We start from the raw sequence: 19932 nt of genomic DNA, 5'->3' as shown, positions 1-19932 counted from the left end.
AATATTCAGATCTAGCTAGAATTAGTTGGTTGCATTAGAGCATGTTTCACTGTGTTAACTTTAAATTAAACGTACCGCACAGTAAAACTAAAATGGAACAAAGTAAGCTGAGATGACTAAAAGCTGTCCGTTTGACTGGGCCAGACGGGTGAGAACTCCCTCACTAATCTACTCATCGCTGTTCATCTGAAACAAAGGCAGGTCTCCGTCGCTCTCACACCATCAAAGAGCAGCAGGGTTACAGCATAAAAATAAGCCCTCAAGGTCCACTATCTCACTTATTTTCCTGTGAAATGTTTAAAAATAGAATAACTTAATTAATACAATTTTCACCATAGAGATTAGGTTAAAGTCACATTTCTAATCGGGAAGCTTTTTAGGGTCCAGAAAGCCCACACTGTAACCATGGAAACCGCTATCTGACAGAGCCGCTATCAGCCAATTAATGCAAGAAAAGAGCACTTTCATTGCAGAAACAAATTCCCAATAATACCCTTTAAAAAAGAAATGAAAAAAAAAAAAAAAGAATTCGCCAAAGGGCATGCTGTTAGCAAAGACTTGATGTCCACGGCATATGAAAATGCCTGTCTGCATAGACACTGCAAAGAAATTAAACTAAAACTTCTGAGCATTTATGTGGTTTTACCCATATTTACGTAATGCCGGAGGGTCATGTGTCTGTAATCAGTAATCAATAACACATGCACTTCTGCACGTCTGCCTTTAAATATGAGCTTCACAGCTGTTTGGCTTTATTTGTACAGCTGGCTTCAACTTTTTAAACTTTATAGAATGCATTATTTATAGAAAACATCTATAAACTCTAGGAGTTTTATAAAACACTTTTAATAAGCTTTCTTGATATAGCTGAGGTTCTGATAAATCTAAAAATAATAAAAAATAAATAAAAGCACTAGTTTAATGCATTTTATCATCATATTTTTGGTGTAAAACATCTATTTGTTTGTGCACATTAAAGAAAGCTTCCCGCTTCCTATCACACACACACACACACACACAAAAAAAAACTTATACTGTATATACATACATGCATACATACATAAATGCATACAGTATAATAATATTAACATAGCGTTACAATTTATATTTGCTAAAATAATATTTGCTAAAATAATTTTAAAAAGTTTATTTGCTATGTGACATTATTTATTTATTTATGTGTATTTATTTATTTATTTGTTTGTTTATTTATTTACTTGTTTATTCTTTTTACTGGAAAGTCAAAAAATATAAATAATAATTCCAACCCAGGCTCATTATTGATATGTACCCCTATATACAATTTTGGAGATCATGAATATCATAAGAAGGTATATTTTCACTATGAGCCTGTGTTAAAGGGCCATGAAACCCCCTCGTTTCAGCAGGGTGTTTTCACACCTCTACTTTGGAAAAAGTCAGAAAAGTGGGCGTGTCCAGCTCTGTTTAGGGGGGAGTGTCGGAGGAAGAAACGAGGCTTGGTGTGGGAGAGTCTATTTGGGCACGCTGAATTTCAGAGTCAAAACACACAACCACAGCGGACAATGTGACTGTGTTTACATGGACATCTGTAGTCGAATTATTTGCCAGATTATTAAATGGTGGACTTTAACTGCAGTTTGGCTCTTTCATTCGGGGGAATTCATTCATGTCCCTCCCGACAAACGTGATATTTGATTCGAGGAGCTGCTCTAAGCGTTTATTTTTCATGCAATGTTTGATACCGCACGGCGAATGAGAGAAAAAAAAAAACTCAGCATTTCCCGGAAACTTAGATGCACACGGCAGGTAGCGTCAGAAAGCCGCGTGTGTTATTCCAGTCACAAAATCCAACACGAGGTTATAGTTTAGTTGTAACTGTTAGTGCTATCTTGTTTACACTCGTTGCAATAGTTTGTTTGATACTAATAAAATACGAACTGAATAAACAAAGAGCACTGGTCGCTCACTTACCAAATCTGTAGAGACAGGACAATCACCAGCAACTAGAGCCGCGTCTTTATTAAGAGGAGACTAAAGCAAATCTGGATCTCAGCGTTTGCAGATAAGAACAGCTCTCAGGTAAACAATAATCCTCCTTGGACACGTAAGTTATTGTTGTCGCGCGTCGCGTACACTGTTAATCCACACGTGAGTCTGAGCTCTCACAGAGAGAAAATGAAATCGAAACTTAACTGCAGCAAACTATAAAAGCAACACTTCACGCTTGTTTTGCCAACACAACGTGGCGTCTCTGCCATCTACACTCTGACAGTAATGAATATTAATGAAGTTGCACAATAGAGCGCGCTGATTGGTTTGAACCAAGCCTTACTCATGCATTAATGAATCACACTGTAAGACGTAATAAGACTCACTCTGGCACAGACGCCCAGTCTGCACGCTGGAATACACGCTATTATGTCATATTATGTGACGCAGCTTCAAAAATTTGTTTCAAACCGGAAGTACGAATTTGCTTGAAATAACGCAAAAAACAACCAATTTACACTTTTTAGTGAAATATAGGTGTCCTAATAGTGTTTTTAGCAGTGTGGGACACATATATGACTGTCAACAGCTCAAAAAATGTGTTTTGGTGTTTCGTGACCCTTTAAATAATTTTAATAACACTTTTTTTTAATGAAAAGTAATAAATTGCATTATTTTTGACAACTGTAAGACCCTTTTAAAATAAGGATGAAATGTGCAGTTGATTAACTTTAGGCAGAGGGAAAGGTAAAGTCATGTCTGTAGAGTTCTAACAAACCTAAACCAGGCTGGTCAAGCTGGTTTTAGCTGGTCATTTTCCAGTCTGACCAGCTAAGACCGAGCTGGAAATAGCTGGAAACCAGCCTGGAAATGGCAAAAAAACTCTAAAACCAGTCTGGTCAACCAGCTAAAACCAGCCAACCAGCCCAGACTGGTTTAAGCGTTTTTTGTTTGTTTGTTTGTTTGTTTTTTTAGCTGGGTAACCCTTTAGATAGACCTGTGCAACAAAATTTCTGGCTTCTATATGGAGTAACAGCATATTATAGTGTTAATGTGTACAGTAAATACACTTACATTATTTACTATGTTCTGAAAGCTGAGGTGCTTATTTTAATTTAACTTATGAATAACTCCATATAAATACAAAAGATTTTTTTGCACTGCAACTGATGATAAACAGTAAAATGACAAATTGTACCTCATCCCAACAGGCAATCAAGAAAGTATAATTATATGGTGTCATGGCTTTGCAATCAAAAAAATTCATTATAATGGATGTCAATGGGGCAAAAAAAAAAAAAAAACACTAATATAACTTAAATGTAGTAAATTTGCCCAAAATGTATTTTATAAATGTTTTGCCAAATTATGTCAAAATAAGATGTCACCTGAAACCCTTCCATTTGCTGAAAAACATAAAGCTGTGGGCAAATTAAGATGCAAAAACACCACAGAGTAGATGAAAACATCCCAAACAGCCCACAATGGTTAGGTAGTTGGAGCAAAAAGCTTAGAATGAACAAGAGGCGACACTCAATAGAACGCTCCATTGGAACAGCAGCGCCCAGCAACAGCCCCGAATTCCGCCATTTTGGAGTGAAAGCGGTTGGCTGTCTATTGGATCTTATTGCTGTCATGATGGCCAGCAGCTGCTTTCTTTTTTATTTATTTATTAAAAAAGCGCACTAAAGCTGAGATACAACCTGAAAGATGACAATACAACACTTACTATCAGAATCATCAGCACTTTTAATAGATAATTTTACAGTCACCTCTTGGTGATTCTATGCTCTTTGGTTAGAATGGCTTGCTGTAGTATTGGTAACCTGGCAACTAACAGTAAACAAAGCAAGCATAATGCAGACATTTGATTAGTCAATTGGGTATAATCAACAGCTGCGTCCGAAACCGCATACTTCCCTACTATACAGTACGCTAAAATCAGTGTGTGAGCCGAGTAGTATGTCCAAATTCACAGAATTCGAAAATCAGTATGCGAGAAATACCCGGATGACTTACTACTTCTGGCGACATTCTGAAGTGCGCATTCCATGCACGCTGCGCTATCCCATAATGCCCCGAGAGAAAATTCATGAATGGAACCAAAGAGCTTAGAATGGTGATTCTTTGCTCTTTGATGGAACTGAAGCGACGCCACTTATGCATGTAGGTCACGTGACCATGACAAAATGGCGGATGTAGTACATCCAAATTATAGTACATCATACTTTTCACATTCATACTGTATAGATTGTTCTTTTCTAACGGCCGAGTAGTACGTTTAAATTCAAATGCAGTACCTACTGAGTAGAAGGCGGTTTCGGACACAGCAAATGACTATAGTCACTTGTATACTTTTGAATGGGGAGACAAGTGTAATTGTCAATATGGTGAATGAAGCCCCGCCTTCCAGTATAGAAGCCAATCAGCGATCGATAAAGAATGACAATTCTTCGGAGGAGGAGCTTGGACCAGACATGAGCTTCTGCAGATTTTGTGTGATACGAACATTTAGAAATTAAACTAAACAGATATTTGTTATTTACTTTTATTGTTTATTCGTAATATGTAATGTAATCGTAAGCTTGGCAAGAAGTTTTGGAGAATTTGATGTATTCCCATTCAAACAGAATGCCCGAGCATACTGCCCGAGAGGCATTTCAAAGATGGCCGCCGAGTGAAATGACTTGCCTTAAAGGGTCTTTAGTATAATATCAACTGCGTTAGACTTTCACTATGTCATCTCCGATTATTTGCATTAATCCTTTGTCTAAAACCACCTCAGACTGTCTAAAACATCTCTTTCAGAAGCATTGGTAAAGTGAACAACTATTTTCCCCCATTTGGTTTTCCTAATGGCATTTTTAAAAGGTGCATCCAAACTTGCTTATTTAATTTTCTTTTTTAAAGTACTTTTTCAATGGCCTGAGGGGGAGATAAATAACAGCAAAGTACACGGAGTAAACTACTGTATGAAAATTCTTATGAAAGGATTTTCAGAGTTTACAGAGACCAACTCAATTACATCAATTGAAGCGGGTGAAGTAGGGTGAGCATTCCAGAATCCTGCATCATGTAAAATGCAAGCAGTCTCCTTCATGTAAAATGTTGTATATAGCCTATTATTTTCTTCTTCTCTGAAATTACAGTCACAAAAAAGAGGCATAAACAAAATGCTACTGAGGTTTAAATCTCCATACACCGAGCAATGACGTTTAGTTATAGCTGAAACATACAGTCAGCAATCAAATAAAAAGCAATAGAACAATCTGATGATGACAGTGTGGAGCAAAAGAACCAGTGTGGATTTAAAGTGATCTGCTATTGTATACCAAAACAACATCCTGTTTAGAGCTGTTACATCAAATATAAATACAAATTCAAGATGCTTTAAATCCGGTAAAACGTGTTTTAAAAAGCAAAGTTTGTCTAGTCTAATAAAGAAACAATTCCTATTTGAGCACATTTAGATGTCAGCCCATTATAATTAGCAGGTTGATTGAGTAATTTATATTGTATCATTTAAGTTTAGAGGAGGTTCAGTGCCGGTTATTAATAACAAGCTCACTGGCGATTTAAAGCACAGTAACAGCCATATTCACTGTAAAATAGGCTGTTCAATTAATGTAAATCAATATTTACGCTGTCAAATACATCTCATCCTGCATTTTCTCACACTCCTGCTATTCCATGACAGTAAACTGATGGTCATGCAAAGCTAAAAAAACTCCTTTAATCTCCTTTAGCACACTTTGCTTCCTGTGACTTTCTCGAGTAAGAAAAGCTTAAAAAAATATTTAATTCAATTAATTTATTTTGCCTTCTTTCAGTCTAATAGATAGAAAACATCCTAACATGTTTTAAAACTTCAAACAAGTATACCACCTTACTGGTTTGTGTCAGTTGATTTTACAATTACAATAGACATTTTAGAAACCATTTAAAAAAATGATTATAAAAATATTTTATTTAGGGGTTTTTAGGAAAATTTAAAATGATTTTTTCTCCTGAATATAGCCGTAATATTATTAGCCCTCCAATGAATTGTTTGTATTTTTTTTTACAAATATTTCCCAAGTGATGTATAACTATCCAAGGGAATTTACACAGTATTTCCTACTTTTTTCTCTTCTTGGGAAAGTCTTATTTATTTTAGTATGACTGGAATAAAAGCAGTTTTGAAAAAAAAAAGTAATGTCAATATTATTAGCTCTCTTGGGACATGGGGCTAATAAGCCCTCTCGTACAGAACAAACCACTGTTAACCAATAACTTGCCTACTTATCCCAACTTGCCAACATAATAACCTAATTCAGTATACCAGTATTTTATAGTTATAAATAACTATGAAAATATTATGTGCTATTATTAGAAATTAGTTATTAAAACTGTTATGTTCAGAAATGTACTACGGTAAGTATCATTAAGGAAATATTTTTAAAGAATTGCAATTTCACAGGGCTTCAGTAAAAAATTTGACTTCAACTATATACAGTGTTCAATTTTATTCATATTTAAATTTCAAAATATATAAAGAAATATGTTCAAAAAATAAAATTAAATAAAATAAATAGTGTCACAATTGCTCAAAGGTCAGCACTTTCATCTCACAGCAAAAAGGTTGCTGTATTGAGTCCAGGCTGGGCCAGTTGTGAGCTCCAGTTTCCCCCACAGTCCAAAGACATGTGGTACAGGTGAACTGAATAAACTAAACTGTTTGTAGTGTATGTGTGTGTGTGTGTGTGTGTGTGTGTGTGTGTGTGTGTGTGCGTATGGGTGTTTCCCAATACTGGGTTCCGGCAGGAAGTGCATCTGCTATGTAAAACAAAGGGTGGAATATTTGGTTCATTCTGCTGTGGCATACTCTGAAATAGAGACTAAGGGTGCACTCAGACTTCACTATGCGAACCATGCCCAGGCATGTTTTCCAGTTCATTTGACAAGTGTGAGCGCAGTGAATCAGGCTCAGGCCTGTTCAGTTGGCTGTCCCTGGCCCGGTTTAGTTATGCTTTGAAGCGGTACGCTTGTAGTGTGAGTGCTAATTCGCGACTGAACTCGAAACTGAAGAAGGGACGTCACTATTTAAGGATTGTTACATATGGATTTAATAAACATTCTTAATTTTCAATGAACATAAACTGTCGTAGTTTATTAACGATACACAAAAAGTAAGGCAAAATATTTGACTGGGAGTCAAATGACTAAAATAATATGAGTAAAGCAAAGTCCAATGTACGAAGCAAGAGCGATTCTTTTCCAGTTAAACTGAACAGTCGCATCATCGATGACGTAAGTGTGCTCAGATCCAGAATGCAAACAGCAGTGTGATTGCAGGCCATTGGTGAGAGAGGAGTGGGGGACAATCGTGCTTTGGCACTGTTCAAGGCAACTGTACCTAGTGTGGACATACCCTAAAGCCTGGTTTATACATCTGCGTCAAATGATCGGCGTAACCCATGGCGCATGCAATGTGCGTAGCTGAGCATTCATACTTCAGCACGCTGTTTCTGATGCTCTGCAATAACACTTCCAAATCACTAGTTGGCAGTAAAGTGTTTATGTTCCTCTGTGTCGAGTTTCTTTGCTGGTGTTTTGTTTTTCTGAATGCTTTCTTAATGTAAAAAGGATTTAAATTCGCTCATTTTGAGGTAGGAACCCGCGGAAGTGCAACAACTTTGACCATAATGTAAACACAAAACAAAACCTTTTATCTAGAGCTCTTTCACGGAACTCAACACTGTTCCAAGCCAACCAATCACAGAGCTTGCACTACGCATCATTGCGATGTGTAGTTACATTTTTTTGAGAGGTGCGCATCATCTAGCTAGTAGGCTGCGCTGTAGCGTACACGTGCACTTAACATAGAAGTATAAATCATCCTTAAGCCGAAAGAAAATGAACGAAAATTAAATAAAATAACTCTTTAAGTAAAATGAAAAAAAAAAGTTTTGAATTTGGTTCTATACTGTCTCATTTGCATATTTAAATAAGTGCATTTTAGAAAAAATGTGTTTTGAGATTCTTAATGTAACAAATTTTTGGAAGTATACAGATTACCAATTTGTACAATAATCACCTGCAGTGTCTTGCCTTAAAGGTCCACCAGTTTTTTTTTTTATTATTAAAAAATTTTATCAATTCCTGTTCGAATAAAAGTAAAGATTTTACTTCACCCCTGCTGCACTACAGTGTATTAAAAACTGCCAATAAAAGCCTAATGCTAAAACAAATAGCACCAATTGAAAACCATGTTATTTATCTAAACAGCAGCACTTCTAATGTAAAGGACAGCAACTAGAAAAATGCCATTCAAGCAAACTGAAACAAATAGAGCAATATCATCAGAGAGACGGGGACAATGAGAAGAGCATTAGCCGGAGCGGTGGGCAGAAGAGGAGCTGGCACTGCAGATGGACACATTCTTGGCACCTATCGCACATCGGGACTGAACAGTGACACTGGGGCCATGTTGCTCTAATGGAATGTGCCACCCAAGACCTCCAGTGAATGTGAACATCACATGCTACTGAACACCTGGACGCAAGCCAACAGTGAGTCCCATATACACGGTCCCTACGGTCTCACACACGCACGTCGCCAGCGTGCCTCGCCTCACACACAGCACTGATATAGTCCTGATGAGACATCACGTGAAGCCATTACACATGAAAAACACACACATACTGTACATTCACTCACTGACAAGTGTTAACATCACTCCCTCAAAAGAGGAAAAATGTTTATTTAAACTGTTTATTTAAAAGGAGCTGAAAAAACACAACTCTTGAGGGACAACTTAATTGTTTTATGTGCAATCCACTTACATTTGTAAAAACTACTAAGTTAACTTAATTCCTTCATGTTTCCCCAACACACATCAAGCGAAACCCAGTATTTTGTACAGTGCTGATGATTTTGACCATAATTGATAAATTTAATAAACATGGTTCAGTTATATTCAGAAAAAAAAGTATCTGAACATATTGATTATGAGTTAAGTCTGTACGAAATCAAATATTTAAATGCATAATTAGATGGCGCACATTGCTGTCCTTTAGGTGAACAAAGAACAAATTAATTAAATTCAATTCAATTCAGCTTTATTTGTATAGCGCTTTTACAATATATATTGTGTCAAAGCAGCTTCACATAAATGGTCATAGTAACTGGATCAGGGTAGTTTAGTTTTTAGTGTTTAAGTTCAGTTTAGTTTAGCTCAGTTCAGTGTGGTTTAAAGTCATTACTGAGAGTCCAAGCACTGAAGAGCAAATCTATCGATGTGTAGCTCTACAGATCCTGAACCATGCAAGCCAGTGGCGACAGCAGAGAGGGAAGAAAAACTTCACCAATAGGAGAGTGAAGGAAAAAAAACCTTGACAGAAACCATAAATTAATCCACTAGAATTTTTTTTTTTTTTTTTTTGGTAATGTTTAATCAAAGTCTGACAATTTGTTTCTGTGTTTGGAGTACTGGTCATTCTCTATTGACGTCAGTTTGATGGTTTCCGCCAAAATATTTTTAAACACGCCCCTCTTACAGTTAGTTTACTAAAAAAAAATTATGTGCAAAACGGAAGCCCCGCCACCTGCGGAAAATACCTCAGTATTCCGTCTCAGTGGAAGTACATCAACTTACTGTAATAAAAGTCACATCAACTTCTGGTTCACAGAGACTATAGGGTGATTTTTAAATTCATTCAAACAGAGAAACTCATTTATCACATCAACTAAAGAAATGCAACACAAAGGCGTATAATCAAATGTCAATACTTTCTGTTCTTATTTTAAGCAACTATCATTTGTAAAATAAACTAAAAGAATTAATTAACAATTGATTAATTTGGAAATCACTTTTCAAACTGGATTGATTTAAAATATACATGTTTAAAAGTGGCGACGCGGTGGCCCAGTAGGTAGTGCTGTGACCTCACAGCAAGAAGGTCGCTGGTTCGATGTTTCTGTGTGGAGTTTGCATGTTCTCCCCTCGTTTGCGTGGGTTTTCTCTGGGTGCTCTGGTTTCCCTCACAGTCAAAAGACATGCGGTACAGGTGAATTGGGTAAGCACCGTAGTGCATGTTTGTGAATGAGTGTGTATGGATGTTTCCCAGAGATGAGTTGTGGCTGCAAGGGCATCCTCTGCGTCAAAACATATGCTGGAAAAGTTGGCGGTTCGTTCTGCTGTGGCAACCCCAGATTAATAAAGGGACTAAGCCGACAAGAAAATGAATGAATGTTAAAAGTGGGGCGGTATGGGGCACAGTGGGTAGCACTATTGCCTCACAGCAAGAAGGTCAATGGCTTGAGCCTCAGCTGGGTCAGTTTTTGTGTGTGGAGTTTGCATGTTCTCCCTGTGTTCACGTGCGTTTCCTCCAGGTGCTACGGTTTCCCCCACAGTCCATAGACATTTACTATAGGTTAATAGGGTAAGCTAAATTGTCCGTAGTGTATTTTCTTTTCGGCTTAGTCCCTTTATTAATCAGAGATCACCACAGCGGAATGAACCGCCAACTCATCCAGCATGTTTTACGTAACAGATGCGCTTCCAGCTGCAACTCAACACAGGAAAACACCTATACACTCTTGCATTCACACTCATACAGTATGGCCAGTTAAGCTTATTCAATTCTATACCACACAGAAATGCCAACTGACCTAGCCAGGGCTCGAACCAGAGACCTTCTTAGTGTGAGGGGATCATGCTACCCACTGCACCACCATGACACCCTAAATGGTATTTATTTCAATTTGAATGAATTCTATGCAGTAAAGGACATGCAAATGCTGCTAAATATTTAGCTATAAACTAAATAAATGTACATTTAAATTTGTAACACATTTTGAAAAGTAGTTAATACAGTAAAACAATGAAATATTGCTGGCAAGTTCATTTATGTTAAACGCAAGTCTTATTAAATGTAATGAGAGGGAAAAATCAAAAGTGCAGCTTTTTAATTTAGCTAATGCCTTTTTATTTTCCTATTTTTGACCAAGACAGCTTTGAAAGAATGAAAAAAAAGTTGGAAAAAAATCTATTTAACTATTTATGAAATACTATTTTAAAATAGTGGTAATAACCAATAAACCTTTGAATATTTAAGACACGCATCTTTGGCATAAAATGACACAAGTACATTTTACTATGTTCCAAATTCAACATAATTACTTACAAACTTGTTAAATATAACTTAGTTGGTTGAGTTGGCTGAGTTGTTGTGTGAACTTAATCATTTAAATTATGAACCTGATTTATGTTCAGTTAAAACTCTTTATTTATTTAGATATGGTTATATTTATTATACATTTGGTAAGTCGCACTATTAACAAACTGTCAACTATGACTTTTAACTCAATAAACTACTAATTTGTTGTGTGAACAAAATAATTTGAATTAATGACCTGATTTATGTTCAGTTAAAACTAATTATTTATTAGATACAGCCAGGCTCGGACTGGTTAATCGAGAGAACCAGGAGCATTCCAGGTGGGCCGCTCTATTTTTTGGCCGCGAGGGTCGGTATCCCTAGCTGCTTGCACTCTCAGCAGTCGCACTTTTTTCATTTATGTGTTTATTTGACCATAGCATCACTCTTTTTATTCACTATTTTGCTGCAGCTCCGCTCTTTTTATTTATTTTCTTGCAGCCTCGTGAGAAAATGCAGCCTGTAGGTTAATGATGATGTAACTATCATTTGACCGCAAACAGCGGCACCTTAGTCAACATAAGAAATCGAATAATAATTATTCATGAATATTACACCTGCTCAATGAAAATCAGATGATTCCCTACATAAATAACTCTGACATTACTTGATCAGAAATCTAAAAGTGGGAGAAATAGAATATGCCATTGTGGTCCAGTGGTCAGCGCGTTGCATTATGACACTGACTCGAGTTCGAACCTCTCTTAATGTATGTATTGATTTATTTATTTTTTTTCTTTTTCATTTTTAGTGTCAGGACATACAATACTGTTTGGGTTACTTACATAGGTGTAAATATTTATTTATTTTTTTGTGTGTGACCACCGGACTGGATATCTATAAAGAATTTTGCACGGAATATATATTCAGATAATGCCGAAAAGGACATTGTGATGTTTTAAAGAATAGTGTTGGAGATTTAGCTACCCTGCAATGTTCTCATATTTACAAAAACATTTGAAGTTCTAAAGCAGCTGTTTCCTTGAAAAAGACGTGATAGTGTCATTAGAAACTGAATTGGAAATAATGGTATTTTAATAGTCAGTCTTGAACTGAGGTGGGCAGGTCTAAGGCTTAAAACTCCAGGGCTGAATAGGAGTCCCACTCCGACCTTGGATACAGCTATATTTATTACAAATTTGCTACAATTAGCACTTTTCACAACTATTAATTATGACCTTTAGCTCAGTAAACTCCTAATTTTATGCTTATTAATAGTTTTTATTTGAATATCATTTAGATATGGGATAGGATTAGGGATGTAAAATAAGATCAGGAAGAACATGTACTCTATAAGTACAAATAAACAGCCAATATCTTAATAAGAGTCAGTTCATAAGCTACTGAATCTTGTTTTTGTTTTGTGCTCATCTCATTTATACTGAAGATTAATCTGTTGTCACATTATACCACAAATCCAACATTCCGAGCCCGAACACAAACTGAAAGTTTTTTGCAGACGTCTTTTCAAAGTCCTAAGATAGCCCAAGCATATAAATGGCCACCAGTGGTGAACTTTCACGCTCATATGGTCACCTGTCCTCCAAAATAAAATGTCATTGCAGAGGCGACAGCTTCAAAGAGCCAGACCAGACTTTTTTTTTAGTATGATGCAAGGCAGGCCAAGAGCCCTTGTGTCCTGCAGTCCAACTACAGTAACATCCTTGGACATTTCCAGCTACTTTTACATCCTTGAGTTTTTCTTTTAATGCTACGTTTTAGTCTGTGTAATTCAATTTACTGCACCATTTCTCTGTATTTTGATTTCCCAGTTCTGATCCTCCAGTGGTGGGGAAAAAAGTGTTTTTCAAACCAGCACATGTGCTCCAGCCATGGTCACATGCAAATTTGCACAAACGCTAATAATTGAAGAGTCAAGGCTATCAATCTTACCCTCGTGTGTTGCATCCCCGGGTTGTTTATAAGGGTTGAACTTGGGCTTGGGAGCCACAACAGGAGCAAACTTTTTCGGAGCCTGCTGCTGGGATATAGAAATGCTGGTTGTACCCATGGGTAAGCTGGTCTCCATTCGAGCACTCACATGACCTTGCTGGTCACCATCATTATGTCCACCCCACATGTTTCTGGAGTTGAGAAATCTGAAAAAACAAAACAATAACAAAGCCAGTTTATTATACTGCACTGAGACGCACAGGTCCCATTGCATCCGGAATATCCACAATGAGATAGGAATTGCAGTGGTGTCTGAATTCCAGCGTTACATTCCTTCCATAAAAATACAGTTGTTTTTATGCATGACAGAGATGAGGAGTGGATTGTGGGTTCTTTTCATCAGGGACCAAATCCCCTTGTGCATTGGAGTCTTCTCCCTCTCTTTGTTCTTAGCATTGGACTTTGCAAAGGGAAACTGTGCATTTCAAACTCCCAAGAGTCTGTCAGATCTGATTATTACATCAGAAAATCTGGGTATGTAAAGTTCTCTCAAAGAAAAAAGCAATTTCTGTCACAACAAATAAATGCTGATCAAATGAATGAATACAATATACTGCAATTTAGAAGTGAGAACTAAATTAGTTTGTTTTTAATAAATTATTCAGTTTTATCAAATAAATCATATGGTTTAGGATTTTTTTTTTTTTTTGCATGTGATTTTGTGAATCACCCTCACAAACTTGCCCAGAAGTCTTAATATTTAAGTTTCAGACCAATATGAGGCCATTCGATTATCGCAAAAATCACAATTATGTTGTAATCATGATTATTTACCATGATTATGAGTGTCAAATGAAGACAAAAGGACTTAAATATGAAAGAGAAAATAAAAAATAAATGACCATGATTATGTTTTGTTGTGCTGGCTTAGCAAAATCCATGTAAAGTTACAAACAGAACTGCTTTTTAGAACTACTGAAAGATTTAATTAAATTTAATCAAGTTTTGGTTTTGTTTTAATTTGTTTTGTGCCATAAACACATCTGCCAACATTTTAATTCTTTCATTAATTTTCCTTCAGCTTAGTCTCAATTTCAGAAATCGCCACAGTGGAATGAACCCCCAGCTATTCCAGCATACATTTTACGTAGCAGATGCCCTTCCAGCTACAACCTAGTACTGGGAAACACCAGTACACTGCAAAAATAATTTTCTTACTTAGATTTTTTGTCTCGTTTCTAGTCAAAATCTCTAAAAATTATTTAAGAATTTTCTAGGCAAGCAAAACATATTTTATTGTTTTCAGAAATAATATGGCAATATTCAGTCAGTTTTTCCTTAAAACAAGACGATATGTTTTGCATGTCTAGAAAATGTTCTTTATTTAAAAATTTCTAGATATTTGGACAAGAAACAAGACAAAAAAAATCTACAGTAAGTAAGAAAAGCTTTTTTGCAGTGTACACACACACACACACACACTGCGGCCAATTAAGTTTATTCATATCAACTATAATGCATGTCTTTAGACTGTGGAGGAAACTGGAACACCCAGAGGAAACCCATGCAAACACAGGGGGAACATGCAAACTCCACACAGAAATGCCAACTGACCCAGCTAGGACTTGAACCAGCGACCTTCTATCTTTGAGGCGACAGTGCTAATCACTAAGCCACCATGCCACCCACTTAATACATTTTATTTACGACAATCTCATTTCAAAACTGTTCTCCAATGAAGCAAGTATTGAGTAAAGTAAAGTCAAATCGCTGTTTAAGGATTTCTAAAACAGCTGTGTAATAAAGTTCAGTAATACTGGACAATAAAAAAACAACAACAAAAACTATAAGTATTGTTGATTTAATTTATTTAGTTGTACTGGCTATTTTTGTACAGAATATAAATGGTTTATTTACCACAGCAGAATTCTACATATAACACATATTAGTGACAAACAAATCCTCGTGTCCTCAAACAAAGATGGAAAATTAAAAATTGGAAAATTGTTAAACTGTGATTTAAAAAAAGCAAAGAACTATTGCAATAGAATAAATAAAATAAAAACTCAGCTTTATAATCAAATGTAAAATAAAGCAGTACTCTTCACTGTAAGAATTGCTTTACTTTCTCAAAAATTGTTTCAGTTCAATATCTGTGTTTTAATTAGAGGCCGAAACTGAAACTTTAACTGCATAGCCCTAGTTCAATGTAAATTGTACTCAGTTCCTTACTCAATTCTGATGTGTTAATAGTTGTGTTCACACTTGTTTATTCTTCAAAGATGTTTGCTTAAGACAAAAAGTCCAAGCTAGAACTGAGAATGCCCTGAGTGTGTTTTGTAAGCACACCATTCAGATCTGTTTCTCTAACTGGATTTAATAAATGGCCCTGCTCTGAAAATGATGTATGATTTAATTACCATAAATATACCAAAACTAGTTATTAGTTTCATTTCAACTTAAATTTTGAATAAGTTTTCTTACATAAAACTTTGAATGTTTTTTTTTTCCATCTGGACCAAAAAAATAAATAAAATAAGACAAAACTGGTCCTGTTTCGCTTAGTATTTCAATTGTAATGTATATTTTAAAGTGTTAAAGGCTTAGTTCACCCAGGAATGTAAATTCTGTCATCATCTACTCACCCTTGACTTGTTCCAAATTGGTTTGAGGTCGTTTTTTATTTTGTCCTGTTGAAAAAAAAATCCACAAAAAAATATATTTTGAAGAATGTTAGAAACCTGTGAGTTTCAGGTTTCCAACATTCTTCAAAATATCTTTTTTTGTGTTCAACCGCACATAAAAATACTCAAATTGTTTTGGAAATAGTCAATAGCAAATGATGACAAAAATGTAATTTTTTGGGGCAGCTATTCCTTTGATAAATTACAAAATATATTTATCAGTTTGTTTGTTAGTTTGTTATTTTAGTTTGTTTCCCTTTTTTAGGTGAATATTTTCAGATATCCCCAGAAGGATTGGCAGGAATCAAAACCAAAGATGGTGCTAATCATTCCTCGAGTTCTCTAGAACGTGCCAAGGTGACAAATAAGAGGCTGTAATTTGATATAATCCCATAATTTTCACAAGACACTTGCCTTTCCATAGTTAGAAGCAAAAAAAAAAAAAAACACCAGTTGCTACCCTTATATCAGTTAAATAAAAACATAATACATCACCAAAGCTATGTGTGATGTAGAACGGGGAGTTGTGTCAGATCTATCAAAGCTGCCAAGGAGCATGACAGCGGTTCAGCTTTCACTGACGTGGTGAAAGCTGTCGTACCAGCAACATTAACAACCTGACAATATTGATGACTTCTAGTGCATTTATTGACAGCTCCAGGAGCACACGCGCTAACTGCGGCACCACAGACTGAGTCAAATTATTAAAATAACTTACTTTTTTTTATGAGTGTGTTCAACTTGTCTCTGAGACAGACAAATTTACATAGTCAGTGTTGTTTACCAGTTTGGGCATTTAGCTGCAGGGTCGCTGCTGTCTATTTTGACTCTTAAAAATTCCATGAACTTTTTCAACTTCTTTCCAACTTGGGTTTATTTGAGTTATTTCCAAATGCTAGAGATTGTGCTGAAGCACACCGATCGAAAGATCCACAGTAAAAGTGACTATATGGTTTTAACCCATATACGACCTGTTTTTGGCTGCATTCAAGTGGCGATAATAAATTGCGCAATAAATAAAATAGTTTGCTATATTTGTTGAAAACGTAACAGCATTTGACACCGGTGTTGAGGTGCAAATGACCAAACCTCTGCCATGCGGTGATCAAAATAGCGTTGGACATTACACAGTTCGACATTAGCCAAACTATCTGCAGAGTATAGTGTAATGAGATAACTAGCGGGTTGAGGTTAACTGAATTGATTCTTATGTACACGGTAAATCAAATGGCTGGCTGAATTGAAATCCTCATGATGCTCAAGTTTTCCTTCTGTAAACACTTGCGGTACATTAAATAAAATCATAATAAATATATACAAACACCGGCCACTTTATTTGGTACATCTGTCCAACTGTTCGTCAACGCAACTTTCTAATCAGCTAATCACATGGCAGCCAAAAGATTTTGGTCAAGACAATCTACTGCAGTTCAAACTGAGCATGATTTAAGTGACTTTGAACGTGGCATGGGTGTTGGTGCCAGACAGGCTGGTCTGGGTATTTCAGAAACTGCTGATCTACTAGGATTTTCACGCACAACCATCTCTAGGATGTACAGAGAATGGTCCAGTGAGTGGCAGTTCTTTGGGTGCAAATGCCTTGTTGATGCCAGAGATCAGAGGAGAATGGCCAGACTGATTAGATATGATGGGAAGGAAATAACCACACGTTACAACTGAGGTATGCAGAAAAGCATCTCTGACTGCATAACCTAGAGGCAGATGGGCTACAGCAGCAGAAACCCACACCGAGTGCCACTCCTGTCAGCTAAGAACAGAAAGCTGAGGCTACAATTTGCAGAGGCTCACCAAAATTGGATAATAGAAGATTGGAAAACCGTTGCCTGAGTCTCAATTTCTGATGCAACGTTTGGATTGTACTGTCAGAATTTGGCATCAACAACATGAAAGCATGAATCTATCCCGCCTTGTATCAATGATTCGGGCTGGTGGTAGTGTAATGGTGTGGGGGATATTTTCTTGGCCCACTTTGGGCCCATTAGTACCAATTGAGCATTGTGTCAATGCCACAGCCAACCTGAGTATTGTTGCTGACCATGTCCATCCCTTTATGACCACAGTGATAAGTGTCATGTCATAAAGTATGACACCAAGAACTGTTGTTCCTTTTCACTCTAACGATATTTACAGATACATATTATTGATAAATACATCAAATAAACACCACAAAAAACCTAACCATGTCTATTATTTGTAATCAAATACTCCTGCCTCATGTTTGCTGTAACTTTCATTATTGCAGACATTAGCATATCCTTGTAGTGTTTTATAAGCTATTCTATGAATAAATGGACACTCTTGAATGAATTATAGTTGTGTGCACAATCATTATGAGTGGATAAGCAAGTGATATGTGTTTTGAATGATTCTGTGCAGTATTCACAGTTTTCTATGTGAAGTTAACAGCTTAACTTATGTGCAAAATTAAACAAGTTTAACTTTTTCTTTTTCCTCCGTAATAAATATTTTGTGCATCAGAGCATTAAGAAAACACACACAAATGCTATCATGTGATCATGTGCTCAGACTATGATATAACTGATGTTTGGGAATGTGATTGTGAGACCGTTGTGTAAGATTTTCGACAAATTCCCTTCACAAATAGAGCATTAGTGTTTGATGTAAATGTTAGCCTTAGCTTGACATGTTTTATTCTAATGCTATATCCCAACATGAAATAACTATACCCCCTTCATGAAAACAGATGGATGGAGGGCTGCCTCTACCACCACACACTGGCAGTGCTGACTGACTTACTGTGGGTATCAAACTTCGTCACCTTAGAATTATAAGGTTTTATATGACATTTTTGTCAAAATTAAGTTATTGACATATTCTTATTAATTGACAACTTATTTACATTATGGGATGTTTTTTAAAAGTATTTTTACATTTTAAGACTTTATTTAAAAAACAAATGTTGCACATATACTGTTTGCTATGGAATGCAAAAACTTTGAAGCTCAATATCTCAAAATCATTGGGAAAATAACGTATTTGAAATTTTAAAAATTATAGACATCGCCCTTTAGTGGATTTGTCAAATGAAACATACAGTGAAATGTATTTAAAGGAAGGTATTTTAGATTTTGCAAAAACTTGGACTGAAGCACGTATTTCCAATGAGCTTGGGCTGGAAAAAGCAATTACCAGAAAAAAAGCAGACTAAAGCAATCATTGAATTGTGTTTCTTTTTCTGCTTTGAGATCTGAGTTGCACTCAAAACACATAATGGCTATCACAACATTTACCATCTTGAGCATCAAAACAAACTAACTCAGCTCATGTACAATGTTTTTTGTTTTTCCACATACTATATAACAGGGGATTATGTCATTTCAGATGCAGCAATGCTGTGAAAAGGGTATGGATGTTGGCCAGTCACACCACCGAGCATTGACTTTTTGTTTCTGCTTGGGTTAATAGCTCTTGCTCTAATTCAGTGGTTTACAAACATGAGGGTCGGGACACTTCTTGGAGATTTCCAAAATTTCAAATTAACTTTATTAAACTGTTAGAATTACCATATCTTATCCATAACCTACTAAAAAAAAAGTTACATAAAAAAACAACAACAAGCAACTAAAAAGCCATCAGACAGAATTTTTTTTGGGGGGGGGGGTGATTATGTTATATTAAAGACACAATGATTTTATGGCACCAGGTTAAACTTTCTGACACCTTCACGGCACTCATGTACATAAAAAAAAATGGCCACATCTGAACATGGAAGATGGTCTCTGAGCAATCTTCAAACTTAAATGATGAATAGACTTGGGCCTATAGACCCTTTTCACATGACCGGGCTTCTCAGTAGTGGAAGTCATCATAGAGCACAGTGAATTGGAGAGTACATTTACAATCTAGCATTTTTGTTACAATTTTATTTGCTCAAATAATAAAAGAAAAACTTCAGATGTTGTTATAAATACATTCAAAAACAAGGAAAAAAAAATGTATGAGGCTGACGGCAGCCAGAGGAGAGAATAACATCAAATTTGCTGTCCTGTCCCATAGACGCTGCATTAAAAATGCCTCGTACAAGCGGTAATTTGTTTTTTGTCATTTGAAGCAAAGATGATATACTACATGCATATATACATATAAATGTTCATAGGTTTTAAAAAAAAATTCCAAATAATAAAAACTTTTAAGGATTTAAG

At 36.0% G+C, this 19932-nt stretch overlaps 2 protein-coding genes across 23 annotated transcripts in view; both read right to left on the bottom strand.

Annotated features, from left to right (window-relative positions):
- Positions 1-19932, bottom strand: part of LOC141386287 (uncharacterized) — an 816166-nt gene that overhangs the window by 44285 nt on the left and 751949 nt on the right. The window lies entirely within an intron of this gene.
- Positions 1-19932, bottom strand: part of lpp (LIM domain containing preferred translocation partner in lipoma) — a 497264-nt gene that overhangs the window by 260650 nt on the left and 216682 nt on the right. For all 22 annotated transcript variants that reach the window (XR_012407423.1, XR_012407424.1, XR_012407422.1 and 19 more), the window contains 1 exon segment: positions 13065-13270. Coding sequence is in view for 19 of the 22 variants with exons in the window: in XM_068221780.2 (XP_068077881.2) it covers positions 13065-13270 (206 nt within the window). In the remaining 3 variants the exon portion in view is untranslated.

Source organism: Danio rerio, chromosome 6, assembly GCF_049306965.1.
Source record: "Danio rerio strain Tuebingen ecotype United States chromosome 6, GRCz12tu, whole genome shotgun sequence".
NCBI classification, from domain to species: Eukaryota; Metazoa; Chordata; class Actinopteri; order Cypriniformes; family Danionidae; genus Danio; species Danio rerio.
This window is presented reverse-complemented; position numbering and strand designations above follow the sequence as displayed.